Source organism: Panthera leo, chromosome B4 (assembly GCF_018350215.1).
Source record: "Panthera leo isolate Ple1 chromosome B4, P.leo_Ple1_pat1.1, whole genome shotgun sequence".
In the NCBI taxonomy this organism is placed as follows: domain Eukaryota; kingdom Metazoa; phylum Chordata; class Mammalia; order Carnivora; family Felidae; genus Panthera; species Panthera leo.
Genome location: NC_056685.1, coordinates 76638664 through 76657436, shown reverse-complemented (window position 1 = coordinate 76657436; position 18773 = coordinate 76638664). Strand labels below are relative to the sequence as shown.

Here is an 18773-nt window from a genome sequence, read left to right as displayed (position 1 = left end):
GAAATCCTGCATTTTACTTGATATTTGAGACCTCACTTACTGTATTTCTTTAAGAAAATTTTCCAGAGAAAAGAAATTCTGCAGACCATTAGCTAAAAGCCCTAAGCTCTTGTTCTCCTAAGGGTACGTGTTGATACATTTGGTTTAGGGATTCTCAGTGACTATTTAAAGAGGCGTTCCCACTAATGAGAGTTACTATAGTCAGCTGACAGGAAGGAGGACTTGTGGGTTGGGGGGAGGCCAAGCCTTAGGAAATTCCAGAAAGTCTTAAAGTGTCTTGTCTTTTCTCTCTTCTCTTAAAAGGCTCCCTCAGGCATCTGAGTAAACAGGGCTGAAATGTGATAAAAGTGTGTTACAGAAGAGTATTTCAGTATCAGAATTCCTGGGGTGTGTGTGTGTGTGTGTGTGTGTGTGTGTGTGTGTGTGTGTTTCTACTTCCTTGAGAAATATTAGAGGAAACTCCTCCTTCTTCCTGTACCTCAAATTACCACTTATAAAATGAGGATCATAAAATTCATCGTAAATGCTTCTGAGTTTTTGTTATTCTTTTAAAAAAATTTTTTTTTAACGTTTATTTATTTTTGAGACAGAGAGAGACAGAGCATGAACGGGGGAGGGTCAGAGAGAGGGAGACACAGAATCTGAAACCGGCTCCAGGCTCTGAGCTGTCAGCACAGAGCCCGACGCAGGGCTCGAGCTCACGGACCGCGAAATCATGACCTGAGCCGAAGTCGGCCGCTCAACCGACTGAGCCAGCCAGGCGCCCCGAGTTTTTGTTATTCTTAATATTTGAAGGATTTGGAGGTGAAATGGTATCAAAAGAAATGCTTCGTGCTTTGCCTGGAATCTAAAAGCTTTCCCATCTCAGAGCTGTGGTCCTCCTCAGAACCAGCATCAGTATAACTTTGATTTCCAGAGACATTTCTCTCTCTTTCTTCTTTTTTTAAAAAAAAAATTTTTTTTTAACGTTTATTTATTTTTGGGACAGAGAGAGACAGAGCATGAATGGGGGAGGGGCAGAGAGAGAGGGAGACACAGAATCGGAAGCAGGCTCCAGGCTCTGAGCCATCAGCCCAGAGCCTGACGCGGGGCTCGAACTCACGGACCGCGAGATCGTGACCTGAGCTGAAGTCGGACGCTTAACTGACGGAGCCACCCAGGCGCCCCTCTCTCTTTCTTCTTTAAGACCAAGTGGCTTTGCACAGTCACTTTTTTAGTATTTGGAAGAAAACAATTCCAAGTACTGATACCCTCATGAACCTGAAGGCTTTAAAAAAGAAAAAGGCTCTTGACTTCATTTAACCTGAAGGTTTAAATTAAAAGCGAGCAAAGATGGAAAATATTATGTGCCTAAAACCAAAGTAAGCCTCTGCCCTGGCAAGGCATATGTTCTGGTTCTAAATGAGCTTGCTGCCAGTTATGCCAGTGCAGGGACTCTGCAGGAGGCTGAGAGGGACTTGACCATGAGTACAGACAGAAAACAGCTCTCTGCAGTTGTGGCAGATAACACATACTCTTAGAATTGAACTTTACCTTTGACAGCATGTAAATATTTGAAATATTGCTTCAGTATTAAGGATTCAGAGCCTGTTCCCTTTCGGTTAAAAAAAAAAAAAAGTGTATTTGCAGGCTCTCTCCCTTTTTTGAGCCCGGAAAATTCTTTTATAATACTCATCTTGCAGTGAAGCAGCATTCAGAATAAGTCTTTGGAATTTCCTTTACTTTAATTATCTGCAAATGAACAATGTTTTGAAGATGAAAAAACATGGATGGGGAGGGTGTCCTGCCAAACTTATCTGTTTGTTTGGCTGATGATGTTCATTATCTGTTGCGTCATGAAAGTCACATGGGTGTGGTTGGTGTTGGTGCAGCTTACCTGAGTATGGTGTGGCAAGGTTAGAGTTGCTATCTATTATTTTATTTTTTTATCAATTCATAATGTTAATAGCAAAGCTGACTGAAAATAAATGATATTAAGTGTATATTGAATTTACAAGAAACTATTGTCATTGCTGTGGTACAAACAAACCAGCCTGTGGCTCTGATTTCTGAAGCGGCATGTTTTCTGTCTCAGTGGAGGTGGGGGAGGATTGAAAAAATGATAGTTCACAGTCTCAAACTTTACTGTTGATTTGATTAGCCCATTGAATGTAAAGGTTTAATAGCGATTTACTAATGTTGAATTCAGAAGAGTGCTAAGTGTTTTACTCTTATCTCCTGTCATACCAGATTTCAGATATCTTTCCTACTTCAAGTTATCTGGAAATAAGTTGAGATTTGAATGATAGGATCTGGTTGAAGGCTCTCATTACAAGCTGAATAAACATGACATACCCTCTGTGTACTATGTCTGGGAACATTCTGTGACACTAAATGGCTTTCTCTTGAGTTACTTTTCCAGGCTTAAAAATTATCATTTGTAACTTTAATTAGAGATCTACCCTAGATGTGAGAGATATAAATGTAGTAATTTATAGGAATCACAAAATAACGTATTAAAAAAATCTGTACCACCCACTTTTCCATTTAAAAAACAAAAAACATGGTCTCTGCCAGGGACACACAATAAACGTTGTAATGGAAGTGTGGCCAGGGACCTTAGAAACAGAGGGAGGGCAACTTAGATTTAGGTAGGAGAGATAAGGTGTACTTCACAGAGAGAAGGTTGCTCAGCCTCCTCCGAATCTTGAAGGAACAGACAACCAGAGGGACAAAAGGGTAATGGGAGAAGGGAATTCATGTATAATATGGACCTCACAGCAGTTTGCTTTTCCTGGAGGGTAAAGAGTGAGGAAGGGAATACTCAGAGAAGGTAGGTAGGTAGGGACCAGATGTAGAATGGGTCTTCTGTGACATACTAAGCACTTTAGATTTAATGTAAGGAGTGATTAGGAATTTTTAAAGAATTTTGAACAAGGGAGTGATATAGATTTATATTGGGGGATAATTACTTTCTATGACTTGGGATAATGGCAGCATCATACAGACTTGATTGGAAGGTATAGAAGAACTGATTAGAAATGTAATGCAATTAGAAATGTAATGCATCTTTTCCGTCCAAGGAAAAGATGACGACGGGAACCAAGGCAGCAACAGCAAGGATAAAGTGGGAGGGAGAGGGGAAACAAAGAGCAGGTAACAGCCATCTATCCGGACTTAGCAGTTTGGGAGACATGTCAGTATCATCTGGGGCATGAGGATTCACCTCCATGACTGTTTAAATTACTAAGTTTTCTGGTTAAGCTGATTAGGCAGTGATGATTACCAGAGAGAATTACCTATATACAGTTACTTATTTTTCCCTGGGCACCTGTGAATATGTACTGCTTCATATTTATAATGCTAAAACCACATTCTGTGGAAAGTAAAAACAAATGTAAAATCTAATTCCTTGTGGATTTTGTTAATAAAAGAGATTTGCAGACCTCTTTTCTGAACATTCATCAAGATTTCCCGTCTCCTATGTAAACCTTATTGCTGGGTTTTGTTTTCCAAGCAGATTCTTCGGACCCAAAGCCGTAGTGCAGGTGGAAGGAGGATCTCTGAAAACAGCTATTCTCTGGATGATTTGGAAATAGGCCCAGGTAAGCAGAGTTCCATGTATGTGAAGTTCCCTAGGAAATACTCATAAGTAGCTATACCTTTTGGTCTCATGCTCAAAGCTTTTAGAGAAGAGTGGCACAAATTAAAAGGAAGTCTGTGGGGTGCCTGGGTGGCTCCATTGGTTGAATGTCCAACTTCAGCTCAGGTCATGATCTCTTGGTTAGTGGGTTCAAGCCCCGCTTCAGGCTCTGTGCTGGCAGGTCAGAGCTGGAGCCTGCTTCAGAGTCTGTGTCTCCCTCTCTCTCTGTTCCTCCCTCATTTGCACTCTGTCTCTCTCTGTCTCTCTCAAAATTAAACACATTAAAAAAGTTTTTTTAAAGGAAGTCTATTTGTGAAAGCCAAGGGGTACCCTTGTGGGATTACAAGGCAAATAATGCCAGCAGTTTTGGCTTCATGGGCATCTGGGGCTTGAGGGCTGCCATGGATGGGCAGTTCCCTCTGTCAAGATTGGTTATCCTGGGGCACGTGGGCATCTCAGTCATTTAAGTATCTGACTCTTGATTTCAGCTTCGGTCATGATCCCAGGGGAATCAAGCCCCGTGTCGGGCTCCACGCTGTGTGTGCAGCCTGCTTAAGATTCTATCTCCTCTCTCTTTCTCTCTCTCTCTGCCCCTCTCTCCCACTTGTGCTCTCTCTCTCTAAAATAAAAAAAAATGAAAAAGATTGGTTATCTTATATTACTGGTAGTAACAGAATGCCTTGAGAGCATAATTACTATGTTTTGAAAGGGGCATTTACAAGCACTTCACAAAAGAAAAAATTAACAGGCAAATTATCAGCCTCCTGATAAAAAAATGCAAATTAAAATGGCATTGAGATCTTTTTCCAATGTTAAATAAGTCAAAATGTTTAAATATACAATACTCAGTTATGGTAAGGGTTCTCCTTTTAAATGTTGGGAAAGTGAGTAAATATTACCTGGTAAATGACAGTTTTATTCCTGATTTCCTTTGTACCTTTTTTTTTTTTTTTTTTTTTTTTTTTAAAGTAGGCTCCATGCCCAATTTGGGCCTTGAACTCATGACCCTGAGATCAAGAGCCACATGCTTTACCTATTGAGCCAGCCAGGCGCCTCCCCCCCACCCCCCCACCCCCGCCCGCTTCTTTGTACTTTTCTTTTTTTTTTTTAGAGAGAGAGAGAGAGAGAGAGCACAAGCAGAGGAGAGGAGCAAAGGGAGAGAGGGGAGAGGGAGAGAGGGGCAGAGAGAGAGAGAAAGAGAGAGAGACAGAGAGAGAGAGAGAGAGAGAGAGAGAGAGAGAGAGAATCTTAAGGGGACTCCATGCTCAGCACAGAGCCCACTGTGGGCTTGATCCCACGATCCTGAGATCATGACTTGAGCCAAAACCAAGAGTCATATGCTTCACCAACTGAGCCACCCAGGTACCCATCTTTGTATTTTTAATACAAAGAAAATACAAAGAATTATGGTAGCTCAAAATTTAGAATCTGAAAATCATTCAAATCACGTTTTATCTTCTTGTAAAGCACATTATTTGCATGCTTCCAGGTCAACTGTCATCTTCTGCATTCAACTCAGAGAAAAGTGAGAGCAGGCGAAATCTGGACTTACCACGCCTGTCAGAAACCTCCATAAAGGATCGAATGGCCAAGTACCAGGCAGCTGTCTCCAAACAAAGTAGTTCCACCAACTACACAGTATGTGTTCTGTACCATTCATTCATTCGTTCATTCCCTCATCTGGCAAATGGTCACTGAGCGCAGAAACTAGAAATGTCTCCCAGACCCTACCTTGGAGCCCTGGCTCCGTCCCTCGTCCCCAGCCATTCTCTTTTCTTGTAAATCCTACCCTAGCCTCATTCAAAATCCTTACCGTGTTTTAATACTGACTTTGCTTTCCTAGGCCTTATTCCCACCCCACTCATTTTTGTGTGTGTGATGTTATCATCCAGTAATATTGAGAGTTTTCCTGTCTCTTCTACTTAATCTTGCTGTTGTTGCTAAAAAAGTGTCATCTGTTAGTTTTAACAGAAACACTTACTTTTGTTTTTTTTTTTAATTTTTTTTTTTTACATTTATTTATTTTTGAGAGACAGAGTGAGACAAAGTGAAAGTGGGGGAGAGGCAGAGAGAGAGGGAGACACAGGATCGGAAGCAGGCTCCAGGCTCTGAGCTGTCAGCACAGAGCCCGATGTGGGGCTTGAACTCACAGACCATGAGATCATGACCTGAGCCAAAGTCGGATGCTCAACCGACTGAGCCACCCGGGTGCCCCATTTTTGTTTTTGAGGAAAGAGAGAATACTGGAGAGAAATATAGGATATATTCAACATTAATGTTGTACACTCATCATCACTGTCTAATTCCAGAATATTTCTATCACCCCAAAAAGAAACCCATATCTGTATAGTCACTCCCAATTCCCCCTGCTTTCTGTCTTCAATGGATTTACTATTCTTCACATTTTGTATAAATGAATCATATAATATGTGGTGCACTTAATCTTTACCTCTTATGATGTAATGATTTTCTAAAGAAATAGTATAGTAGATAAGTAAAGGGGAGGGGGAAATAACAAGATGGCTTGCTCAGTAATCACAAAATTTGTTATTCTAAATAGGATTTTCCATTTTAAACTTTCCTAGGCTTAATTGGCAAGCTGACACTACAGAACTGCTTACCAGAAGTTACCTTTCAAATGCCATTTATTCATATATACACACGCCTATAGACACCGTACATATGTATATTTTATGTGTATCTTTCAAACATTTGATCCTTCTAAGATTTAAAAATACAAGCTATGAACCTATTTGTGTCCTTTTTTTTTTTTTAAACAAAGTTCGAAGAAGAGCGTTGAATTTTACTTGTTCCTGGGCAGACCGAAACTAGTATCTATTAGAAATCATCACATGTATTCCAGGAGTGGAGCCTTCTTTTCCTCATATTATTAAGTATGCATTCTCTAGTAGCAGTTACCCGTGGACTCTGTCTCTGGGCAACGAATAATTTCATCGTGATTTTTCACTGTGGTTTTTAGAAGAGAGGATGTGCATAATTTGATAGTAAAGTGGAACACCACAGGCTCATTATTCCCTGAGTGTGAAAATGAGCAAAATTAGACTTAGAAGGCAGGGTAGGAGATAGGGCAAATGGGTGATCTTTGGAGCATAAGTCCTTCCTTTCAAGATTCTGCTGCTTCTCAGTCTTCCTGCTACAAACATTCCAACCAGGTGACTCCCTAGGTGGAAAAACCTGTTCTGTGACTTTTTTTTTTTTTTTAACTCCTAATAGAGTTTATGCATTGCCGTTCTCCTGCTCTGTAAATTTTAAGAGCCTTTAGGAATTCTTGTCAAAAGTACATTTTATCTCATCCCCAAAGAATTTCTCAGGCTCCTTACAGAGGATGGCTGTAACTAGGCGCACACTCTCAGGCCGTGATTCTGGAGGCAGGGCTTTGAGATGGGGTCAGAAATGAGTCCTTGGGCTGGCCTGTTGTGTTCTGCAGCTCTGGCCGCCAGCTCCTCACAGATGTTCCTCCAGAGTCTCGTCCCTTAGTCTGGGAGCCCACACCTCAGCCAGCACACTCACACCCTCTTCACTGGCCCCGAAGCCATAAATTGCTTGTTTTCTCACCCTGCCTAAAGAATCGCAAACAACAGAAAGGTACTAGCCTTTCAGAAAGGTGGCAGACTAAAGATTAGGAAATGTCCGTATTCATCTACCACTATGTTAACTTTGGATCTAGTCGATAAAGTTAATTTTAATATTTTGCCCCAAGTGTTCTTTGCAAGGAAAAACATGTGATTATGCTTACTCCATATGACAGTGCTAATGCCTGCTTGTTATATGTTGAGGCTTTGTTCTGAGAAGTAGAATAAGGTATGTCTTTAGTACAATGTATGACTTTGATGCAAAAAAGAAGCATGTTTTTGAAAGTCTCACAAAAAAGGTTGTTTTATGGTATCATTAAATATAATCTCCGTTTTTATATGTATGCATCATCCCTGTCTCTCTTTCCAGGCCGAGCATTTATATATATGGTCAGTATATTTTCTTAATTATTGGCACTTGGCATTTCCTTTCCCCTGCTCCAGAATGGTCTTTTCTGATAAAACTCACAAGCTTTGCATTCCCACGAGCTCTGCTGCTAGAGGAGTGAATCACAAGAAAACTGTATGCTGGGGGTGGTTTCTGTGTGTGTCTGTGTTGATATGTCTGTATTCTAATGAGCATCCAGTTTTAGACTAGCGTACAAATATTTAACTCCGAGGTATGTGTCCACAAAGCTGCTTTTGTCATTTCACTAGTAAATGGGTTTTGCTTGTGAGAATTAGGGGGTTGATTTGACCCAAGGCCTCTTAAAAGAACTTTTCTTTTACCATTCCAAGTTTATTTAATAGATGTGCTATGAAGAGCGTAGAATCGTGAGATTTTTAATTTTAGCTCACAGATTATTTTTATTTTCTAGAATGACTTGAGAGCCAATGGTGGTGAAATAAAAACTCATAAGTTGGAGCAAAAGGAGAATGTGCCCCCAGATCCTGAGGTCTGCATCTCCCATCAGGTTGGAGAAAAGGTGGGTTGAAGAGTCTGATGTCCAGTTGCCAAGGAAGCATGTGTTCTAAATTAGATGCTTAAAATTAGAAACAACTCTAACTCTAGGCTGCAGAGTGTCTGGGAATTTGGTAACAGCTGCCAGGACAGATTGTCATTTTTGCAGGTCACATAATTTTAGTTGGGGAACTCTGCAACTTATAGCTGACCAAATAATGAACCTTCACTGGAAAATTCTTTTGCTCAGCAAATGCTCAGATGGCGTAGAGCTAAAGTGATTTTAAAAAATCTGTTTTGATTAGCGATCCTATCTTCAAAGTATTTGTGTATTCTTAATTTAACACATTTTATGCAAGACCATTTCATTCTTTCACTCAAACTATTTTGAAAGCTAGGCACCATGCTAAGCACAGGAAATACTAAGCTTAGCAACTCAGTGTGAGCAGACCATTCCATGTGGTCTTTATCTGCAAGGAAGCTAACAGAGTAGAAAGGAGATGAGTAACAGGTTGGCTGTTAAAAAGCAATATGGTAAGTGTTGTGAGAAGGCTCTGTGGGGCCATGGAAGCTCAGACTAAGGACGTTTAACCCAACTTCCTCAAGAAGGTGATGTCTGAGCCAAGTCCTGAAGAATATGTGGAAAGAGACCAAGTGAGTAAGGGAAAGGCTAAGTAAAGAATAAGAAGGGCACTCCAGGCAGACACAAACAGAGGTTTGGAAACCAGAGCTCCAAACCAAGATGGCTTGGCTGGAACACAAGGCACATGCAGGTAAAGGAGAGACAAATGGAGGGAGAGCCAGGGCGGGTCTTAAAAAGCTCTATATGCCACTGAGAACAAACTGAGGGTTGATGGGGGGTGGGAGGGAGGGGAGGGTGGGTGATGGGTATTGAGGAGGGCACCCTTTGGAATGAGCACTGGGTGTTGTATGGAAACCAATTTGACAATAAATTTCATATATTAAATAAATAAATAAAGCTGTTCTAAAGGGAAAAAAAAAAAAAAAAAAAAAAAAGCTCTATATGCCAAGCTTAAGACTTTGGAAAGAGTCCTGCAGAGGTGGAAAACGACGGGAAGATTTTAAGCAAATCATATTTGCATTTTATGCAGCCATCATTAGATGAATGGCTTGGTCGGAGTAAGTCACAACATTATATCAGGTGAATTTATAATTTTCTCTGCCAATCCATTACCCAATTTCTTTTGGCTTTTGGTCAATGTCAAATGTTAAGTTAGATGAGGAGAAAGAGCTTTCAAATATATTACAGTGATTAATTTTAGGAGAAAAATCATTGTTTCTGTTACACATATTGATAACCTTGAGGCCATTCTTCCAAAAGGTGAAGAGATCATTAAAATGGATTAAGAGCAATAGTTCTCAAATTTATTTGACTATAAGAGACTTTAAAAAGTTTGATGTGGGGCACCTGAGTGGCTCAGTCGGTTGGGTGTCCGACTTTGGCTCAGGTCATGATCTCACAGTTCGTGGGTTCGAGCCCCGCGTCCAGCTCTGTGCTGACAGCTCAGAGCCTGGAGCCTGCTTCAGATTCTGTGCCTCCCTCTCTCTCTGCCCCTCCTCTGCTCGCACTCTGTCTGTCTCTCTCTCTCTCAGAAATGAATAAACATTAAAAAAAAAAAGTTTCATGTATTGGGGTGCCTGGGTGGCTCAGTCAGTTAAGTGTCTGACTTTGGCCCAGGTCGTGAGTTGGAGCCCTGCATTGGGCTATGTGCTGACAGCTCAGAGCCTGGAGCCTACTTCAGATTCTGTGTCTCCGTTTCTCTGCACCGCCCCTCCCCCACTTGCGCTCTCTCTCAAAAATGAATAAACATTTTTTTTTAAAAGTGTGATGTATTGGGGCGCCTGGGTGGCTCAGTCGGTTGGGCGTCCGACTTCGGCTCAGGTCACGATCTCGCGGTCCGTGAGTTCGAGCCCCGCGTCGGGCTCTGGGCTGATGGCTCAGAGCCTGGAGCCTGCTTCCGATTCTGTGTCTCCCTCTCTCTCTGCCCCTCCCCCGTTCATGCTCTGTCTCTCTCTGTCTCAAAAATAAATAAAACGTTAAAAAAAAAAAAAAATTAAAAAAAAAAAAAAGTGTGATGTATCGACAGAACACCAACAGAAACTTGTGAAACACACTAAGTAGGTGCACAGGAAAATGGTCTCAGATTAATGGCTACAAAATATGAATCATATGATAAAATGAGAAATAAATTAGAAAAATTAAATCACTTTATTTGACAAAAACATATTGCAAATGTATTTTGAAATAGTAAGACAGAATACTTAGTAGTGTATTTCATAATCATAAAATCCAGTAAATTACACATGTCCTTGCAACAGTGGGCTCATGCATTAGTCCCATGAGTCCCATGCCATGTATCAAATGAGTTCTCTTATTAGACTACCTGGTTTTCCCATTTTTAAGTGGGAGATTATGTTTTAAGAATAACTGAGTTGTGGCATTTGGGTGGCTCAATCGTTTAAGCATCTGACCCTTGATCTCAGGTCTTTTAATTGTTTTTTTTAAGTTTGTTTTGAGAGAGAGAGAGCAAGAGCAAGCATGAACAGAGGAGGGACAGAGAGAGAGGGAGAGAATCCCAAGCAGGCTCCACACTGTCAGTGCAAAGCCCAGTACAGGCTCAAACTCACAAACTACGAGATCATGGCCTAAGCCGAAGTCAGATGCTTAACTGACTGAGCCACCCAGGTGCTCCTTGATCTCAGGTCTTTATCTCAGGGTCGTGAGTTCAAGCCCCACGTTGGGTGTACACATTACTTAAAAGTAAAATCTTTAAAAAAAAAAAAAAAAGAAGATGAACTGAGTTAAAATGTTACATACTGTAAAAAAGAAATTTAAAGGATGCCTGGGTGGCTCAGTGGGTTGAGTGGCATACTCTTGATTTCCGCTCAGGTCATGATCTCACACTCCTGGGATCGACTCCTTAGTTGGGCTCCATGCCCAGCATGGAGCCTGCTTGGGATTCTCTCTCTCTTCTGCTCTCCTACTTGCTCTTTCTCTCTCTTTCTCAAAATAAATAAACTTAAAAAAAAAATTTAAGAGAAAAATATTCCCAGCATTGAAATCCCCCCATCTACCCTAGGAACATATAGTTTGAGAAATGGTCGTCTGGAAAATAATGCTTGGATTGTCCCTAATCTGATTTTGTGTTTCCTTCTTGACGGTCTTCACACTGATTTGAAACTGGAACTCTGAGTCGAACTGGAGGATCAAAACATTTTAATTATAGCCTAAAAGGCATCAGTGCAACTAAACCATGAATTGAGGAGTGGGTGGGAAGGAAAGGACATAAAGACAGTAGTACATAATCTTCACGTACCGCACTGCAGGTTCATAAACCCATAAACCAATGGCAAATTCATAACATTTTTCAGAGCCTTGCTTACCTTTCAGCTGTTCGCCCAGCTTTTGTTAACCAATACCTAAGAACGATTGGAACATCAGCTTGTTAAAAAAGGACACTAGGTGCACTTGTCTGAAATAGAATATTATGTCAAGGTATTGTTCTTCCCTTTGTCCTCTTGTGATCAAATCTGTGCTTCTCTTTAATGAAATGTTTGAGCAGAAATCTCACATGCTCTCTCCTGGCTGTTCCTGTAGTGAAGTCAGCTGGTTGGGCATGTGCAATGATGTCATGATTGGCATTAACTTTACCCTGCACGTTCAAGGTGACCAAAATTAGAGGTGAGAGAAGAGCATCCTGAGATGGATGCACCTACTAATTAACAGGAATTGAAGAGCTTTTAGTTTCTTTCATTATCATTAAATGACATAATGCATGTAAGGTGATTATTCCAATACCTGGCACATACTAAATGCTCAGTAAATGTTAGCTGTTATTACAGCAGTTTGTTCTATCCCATGTCAGAATTTCTGTAATGAAAACAGAGTAATGAGAAAAAACAACCTTGCTATAAATTCAGGTGCAGTCAGCCAATGACTCAATCTGCATTGTAAATTTATTCAATAGAAACACTCAGCATTGCCCATAAAATCCCTGATATCTGAATGAAAGACTGTTACAGGCAGACTCCACATTGGTCACCTATTGGCCCTTCGTGATTTTGGGTGTGAAGGAGGATACCAGAAGGCCTGGGACACCAGAAAGGAGAGGGAGAGCTCACAGAAAGTTTTTATTTAAATTTGATGGCTTCCTGGGAAGAGATCTGTACCTATGCACAAGATCTGCCATTTTGTTAAACACTCTGCTGTTTTGAAACTGGGATTTAGAAGGAAGGGGCACCCAGGTGCCTCAGTCGGTAAAGCGTCCAACTTTGGCTCAGGTCGCGATCTCACAGTTTGTGGGTTCGATCTCTGTGTCGGGCTCTGTGCTGACAGCTCAGAGCCTGGAGCCTGTTTCGGACTCTGTGTCTCCCTCTCTCTCTGCCCTTCCCCCACTCTCACTCCTCACCTGGTCTCTCTCTCTAAAATAAACATGAAAAAACAACAACAACAAAAAGGAAAACTAACCTTGAAGAGAATACCAGAGGTTGGTTTTAGGTAAATTTGTTGTTTAGCTATCAAAATGTCTTCTGTACTGGCAAGCTTGTTTCAGCTGAATGTATCTGGTTGGGAAATTAGCAATTAGGAAGATAAAAGAATAAGAATAGTTCCTAATGTAAAGACTCCATCTTGGCTTGGAGTGAGTTATAGTTATATGGTGAGAAGCTTTATTCTCTCTGATAGAGGGTTTTGTTTTGCCATTTTTTTTTTTTTTTTTTGACAGTAGAAAGATGTGGTTTAGAAGTTCTTTTATAAAGGGAGATGATGCACGCTTGGCAGTTGAGTGCAGTCTGTTTCTCCCGTTACTCTGTAATTGAGAGGCATGTTAATATCCTCATAAAAGACATTTTGCTGCCTCTTGTTTAAATGCTCAGCTGTTCTGAGGCCCGTTATTTCCCCCAGGCAGCCAGTGACTGACTAGAGTCAGCAGGTTTTTATGGCATTAACAGCAGTTTGCTCTTTTATTTTTAATGTGATTCTTAATCCCCCCTCCACCCTTTTTGTAGGTTTCTGCAACTGAGAATAGCCTGGCAATCCGTCCCACCCCTGCTGAAGATGACTCCCGTAAGCATTTGTTCTCAGATCTGGAGGATGAGGTTCTTATTCTGTGTTCTGTATTTGGTCCGGGGATGTCTCCAATGCTGTCAGTGCTGAGAATGTGATATATTAAATCCAGTAATTTAGCTGATCAAATCTTTCATTTGGTTTCAAGGACTGGTGCTTGCCTACCCTTCACACATTCCATGGCTTAGGGAGAAGTTAAATTCGATATGATTAACTTGAGGCAAACTGAATACTTTTGGTGCTTCTCTCATTGAACTTATCCTACCTTTTGCATCAAATCTTTTCAGGGTTAAAGCTGCAAAAACTAATTTTGAAGTTTCATTTTAATAGGAGTTTGGCCAAGAAGGATTTTATTCATTTACAAGGATAAAGAATTGATATTTGAGTAACCTTTTAAACATATCTTCCCCTGCTTATCTAAATGTGTACCATATTCCACCCTCTAGCTAGATTATAGAGATTTTCCTGCTGGTGCTGAATTTTTATCACCTTTTCATCCTATTTTAGAGTCATTTTGAGCCTCACCTCTCCCAAGGACAAAAACATTTCTTTTTTTTTTTCCTTACTCTATCCACATTTGATTCTGATTTTCAGTGTATTTTTAAAAATATTTATGGATTTCTAGCTTCCCCCAGGATAATGACTTTACTAGACATTGAAAACTCAGCGACTAAAGTAGAAATATGAGCTAAACAAATCTCTAGTAAATCCTACCTCAAAAAATTTCAGAGAGAAATTTGCTGCTTGAATCCAGGAACATTCCTTTTGCAGGCATTTTGGTTGGACTAGAAATTTTTCTGAGTTTTGCCTAGGTTTGCAAAACATTTGAAAAATAAGCCTAAGTCTTTTAGTACTTTATTGACTTAACTCTAGATTTTAAGGAATTCTCTTATGGTTCCTTAATAGCATTTTTCTGTGCCTGTTCAGAGTTTTCCGCAGTTAATATATTAGCAGGAAATTAACTTATCCAGGTGACACATCAATGATTATGGAAAAAAAAAAACCTCATAGAGCCTTTTTCCATAATCTTCATCCATGGATGTCTGCTATAGGATTGACTAAAAAGACTGTCAGATTACACACACACGCACACACATACACACACACGTGTGCACATGCACATGATATGAAATTTCTACCCTCACATCCCTTCATTTTCCCAACTCCAGAAGGAGTTATTGGGGGGTGCTGACTACCAGGAAAGCCATCAATGTCTACAAACAGCCTTTAAATATGACATCCCACGGTGGGGGGGTGGGGAGGGGGGCTGGCAGAAAGTTCTTCAGATCTGGTGATTTGGATTTCTGCTGTGTGTGGCTAAGGGTGAGAAAGCCTCCCAGCTCAGAGTCTAAGAGCAAAGCTTTTAGCATTAGAAAAGCCGTGTATCTCCTGGCGTTGAAAGGACCTGTCCTGTAGTGAAGGTGACAAAACTTTGCTTTGGAGAGGAACCATTTCTGAGACTTGCCAAGAGGTGCTATAAAATGTCTTCCTTTTGAAACTCAAGCAGGTAACTTCCTGGTTAAGAGTGAGGTCCAGCAGCCTGTCCAGCCCAAGCCACTAAATCCAGATGCCAGAGCCTCCAGCCTCTCTGAGAGTTCTCCTCCCAAAGCATTGAAGGTATGATGGCAATTTCTCTCTGAGCCTTTAGACATTGGCTTACTGGTAGAGCTCATTGCACTTTATACCATTTATGTTCATTATAACTTATTTTTGCTTTCCTGGGGATAAAAACACCAAATAAGGGCTTACTTATGCCAGTCACTTTCCCTGGAAATCTTGTTTTTTCTGCTCAAATGTTTGAGCCAGGAGGGGAGAGGTTCACTAATAGTTCTCAGTTTGAAATATGGAAAATTCATGAAAGTTTTAAGGAAACCCAAAGTTAAAATTATGTTTTTTGAGGGAAAAAAATGCCCAAAGTTCATAAATCTGTGAAGGGGTAAAAGACCACAAACTGGGAAACTCAAGAAATCTGTTAAACTAAATCAGCTCGTTGGGTGGGAACGTGCATGTCAACTTAAAGTTAGTGGCTCCCTGGTCTGAAGAACTTGACCATAACATGATTAGTGGTTAACTTATTTAAAGAATGTGTTCATCGCAGTGGGGGTTGGCCAGCCCATTTGCTATAAAAATGGGCATTCGAGTAACACTTATACTAGGGTGTATAATATTAGGTGTTAAGGAATGTACAGACTTTTTTATCCTAAGAAAACTTTACTAGACTACTTAAACTGTGGCTGCCTTTTATTCACCAGTTTTTAAAAACAGTCTTCTCCCTTTCTGTGAACAAATATATACTCTCATAAAAATAAAGTTTAAGAAAAAAAAATACCCAACACCTACCTTAGGCTTTATTACCTGACTTGTTTTAATGGAATGCTTTGCTGATGTGGTGCTAATGTAGCCATTTGGATTAATAACCAAACATACCCACACTTCTTTAGTGTCTTTCTCCTCTGGCGCTCTCTTCAGTAGCCTGGTTTTGTTTAGAAAGTTTTAACATTTGAAAGAAACTCAGTAGGTCGAATTAGTGTTAAGATGGTATGTAACTGGCATCAGCCCTGTGGGTATCTCTCAACTGTGGGCATGACTGGTTCCTTGATGAAAGTTCTAGTGCACAAAAAAGGATGAAAAGAGGACATAGGTGAAGGTTTGCAACAAAAAGAAGGAAGCAGAGAATCCGGGATTTAAAGGGTGAGTTGAAAAAGGGAAGGGAGGGGGGTGAAGAATGTAAATGAAAATTTTAGGGGAAGCTGAGATTTATGAGGAGAGTGAAGTTTGTTGAAAAGGAGCAAAAGGTGAAGAAAGTAATAAGAGAACGCAAGTAAAGGGAGGAAAAATGGAGTGACGGTGATAGAGCTGCACATGTATTCAATACGACTCCCTCTTCTGACCTTAAAGACCAGCTCACGCTGTTATCAGTACTTCCTTTGTCCGGTATCTGGAGTCCAACAAAGTAGCAAATGCCATGGGGTTAATTTATTTTCCGACAGCAACCCTGCCCGGATTTGAGTCCTTGGGTTGGGGTTCTGAATCAAGAACAGCCAACAAATCTGACTTAGCAATGGACTTAGGGACTAGGAAAATTCCGTGGCTTATCTAAGAACTAAAATCTGTTCTTGAGTGTATTTGAATTCTCAACCCAGTCTTGTTTCCCTCCCTCAACTGCTAGGTCAGACCTCCTGGTACTGGGTTGGACTTTTGAGGTCCCTTCTTGATGCAGGCTCCAGGATCTGAGCTGCTGAGTGATGAGTGACAGAGTGCACCTCACTTGGGTCCCTCCCAGCATAACCAGGGACAAGAGGAGGTGGAGATGAAGCCCCCTGTGCACCTGCCCCAGACCCATGACTGCTTCCTCTGGTTACTCAGCAGTAGAATGCAGACAGGCATGCTTTCACCAGACATACACCTCAGGTTTTGAGTATTGTGTAAAGACTGGAGTAAATTGACCTGGTTCCCTGTGTTTGCCTGTGGTCCAGAGCTCAAAGGATTATGGTGTGGGATACAGATGGGACTCAATCACATCTCCACTATTATTGAAGGATAGTTTATTTTCTCTTCCTCAGATTTATCCATTACATTCTGAAGGCAAGTACAGACACAGACACACACACACACACACACACACACACACACACACACACACACTTTAGTGTCTATAGGTAAGACCTACTGATGTAATTGGTGTCGTGGTAGTAGACTATGCAACAGAAGTTGTTTCTGCACTTGGGGAAATTACATACAGCTAAGAATAAATTTGCTCACTCAGAATAGATTTTTAGGTCCCACACATCCTGGAAAAACTGTTCCTTAGTGCTTGTCTATTACTGAAAATAGGGTATCTAAGGTAGAGATTCATTTCAAACTTTAGCTTGATAAAGTAAAAAAAAAAGTTGATACTAGTCTTTACAAGTATGAGTTTTATTTGTATATTTTGGACACTGGCCGTATAGCTCAGTCGGTGGGACTTGGTGCCGATGAAATTCAAGTTGCAGGTTCATTCTCGAAAGAGGTGTTCTGGGAGCAGAGCTCAGTGGACCCTGGGGGAAGGATCAGGACTTTTCTACTCAAGAGACCCAGAGGTCTCTTGGGGTTTATGTCCTTCCCCTGAAAGAAGTTGTCCCTTAAATGTTTCCAGAAAGGAGGATAGGAAAAGGCAAGGAGATGTGACCAGCCGTGGGAACACCCCCTTGCCCTCATTAGGACAGACAAGGCTTCCTCGCTGCTGATGGATGTGGAGAGAAAAGATGGCAGACTGCATGAGAGGACACACACTTTGCACCCCCTCTGTGCCCTGTCAGCTGTCCCTTCCTCTCTGGACAGGGTAGGAGGTTTTATGCTATTTTGCAAAGCTATCAGAATTATGCTAGAAGGTCATCTAGAATCTTTTATTTATTTATTTATTTATTTATTTATTTATTTATTTACTTACTTACTTACTTACTTACTATCTATGTTATTACTGCTTTATCAGAACACTAACCTGTCCTCTATATGTAAAGCAATCTAAGATGTGAGTATCTCCAGAATGCTGTCAAAAAGAGTTTCACAGAAAGCCAGGGAAAGGGCCAAGGCTGCACAGAGCTGGCCCAACCATTTACTGTATGCGAAGAATTTCAGTTTAATTACCTAGATGTTTTGCACAGATTGGAAAGGAGGGAATGAAAGGCATTTTGTGGTGTTCTGAGAAATGGCAGCCTGACATCAATACAGACTTTTCTTCTGACTTCACCACGTCCAAAGGTTAGTTAGCTTTACTGCTTGTTGCCAGCTACCCCCTCTCTCTCTATATATTATGTGCATTACATAGATATCATGTCCCAACTAGAGCTTTCATTGGGCTGAAACATAGACGTAAGGCAAGAGGGTGAAAGAATGCAAATGTAGCAATTTATTGGAAAAGTAGCTTTAAGTAGGTGCTGACCAACAGCAGGCCTGTAAGACCTGTCATATGGGAAAGACGTGACAGTGTTTATGAACATCAATTATGTATGTATTCCTCATTCATTCCTGAATATCCCGAAGATGTTATCTACATATTTTAATTCGAAACAAAGGGAGGAAGTAGTTTGAACAAAGTACTTTGTTCCAAATGCTCAAGTGAGATTATTTTCATTTGGGTTAGCATCTGCTCTCATCCCCAAGGAGTTTCCTTTAGTTATGGAAAATTAACATTCCAGGATAATTTAGAAAGTGCTCTCTTGGTTTGAGAGTCGGGAGTTCCAAGTTTTAATTTTAAGTCTGCTACTGACCATGTGAGCCTTGATAAGGCACCTGACGTTCTGGTGCTGCAGTTTCTACATGTGAAAAAGAGTGAGGGAGGAGAGATGAAAAATATCTTACTAACTGAAAAATATATAAAAGATTAAAAACTGTCTAACGTTCTGATGCTGGCAGCATTTTAAAATGTGGCTGCGCCAGGTCCAAGCATGCCATGGAGGCATGGGCAGGATGTATGCCAGGCCTACCATAATGGTGGAGATTTTTGGGCACTGACTGTGCTTCCTGTTGTCTGAATAGACATGGGGGCAATTACAGAAAAGTGGCTGAGAGCCCAGGACAGAGGAAGTAAAG

General features: G+C 40.8%; 1 protein-coding gene across 5 annotated transcripts in view; it reads left to right on the top strand.

Annotated features, from left to right (window-relative positions):
• LIMA1 (LIM domain and actin binding 1) overlaps nucleotides 1–18773 on the top strand; it is an 85208-nt gene that overhangs the window by 58871 nt on the left and 7564 nt on the right. For 2 of the 5 annotated variants that reach the window (XM_042946490.1, XM_042946487.1), the window contains exons 5-9: nucleotides 3497–3584; nucleotides 5112–5260; nucleotides 8034–8141; nucleotides 13145–13202; nucleotides 14707–14819. In XM_042946490.1, coding sequence (XP_042802424.1) covers nucleotides 3497–3584; nucleotides 5112–5260; nucleotides 8034–8141; nucleotides 13145–13202; nucleotides 14707–14819 — 516 coding nt within the window. The remainder of the gene's footprint in view (nucleotides 1–3496; nucleotides 3585–5111; nucleotides 5261–8033; nucleotides 8142–13144; nucleotides 13203–14706; nucleotides 14820–18773) is intronic. The other 3 variants (XM_042946491.1, XM_042946489.1, XM_042946488.1) reach the window with 3 other exon arrangements.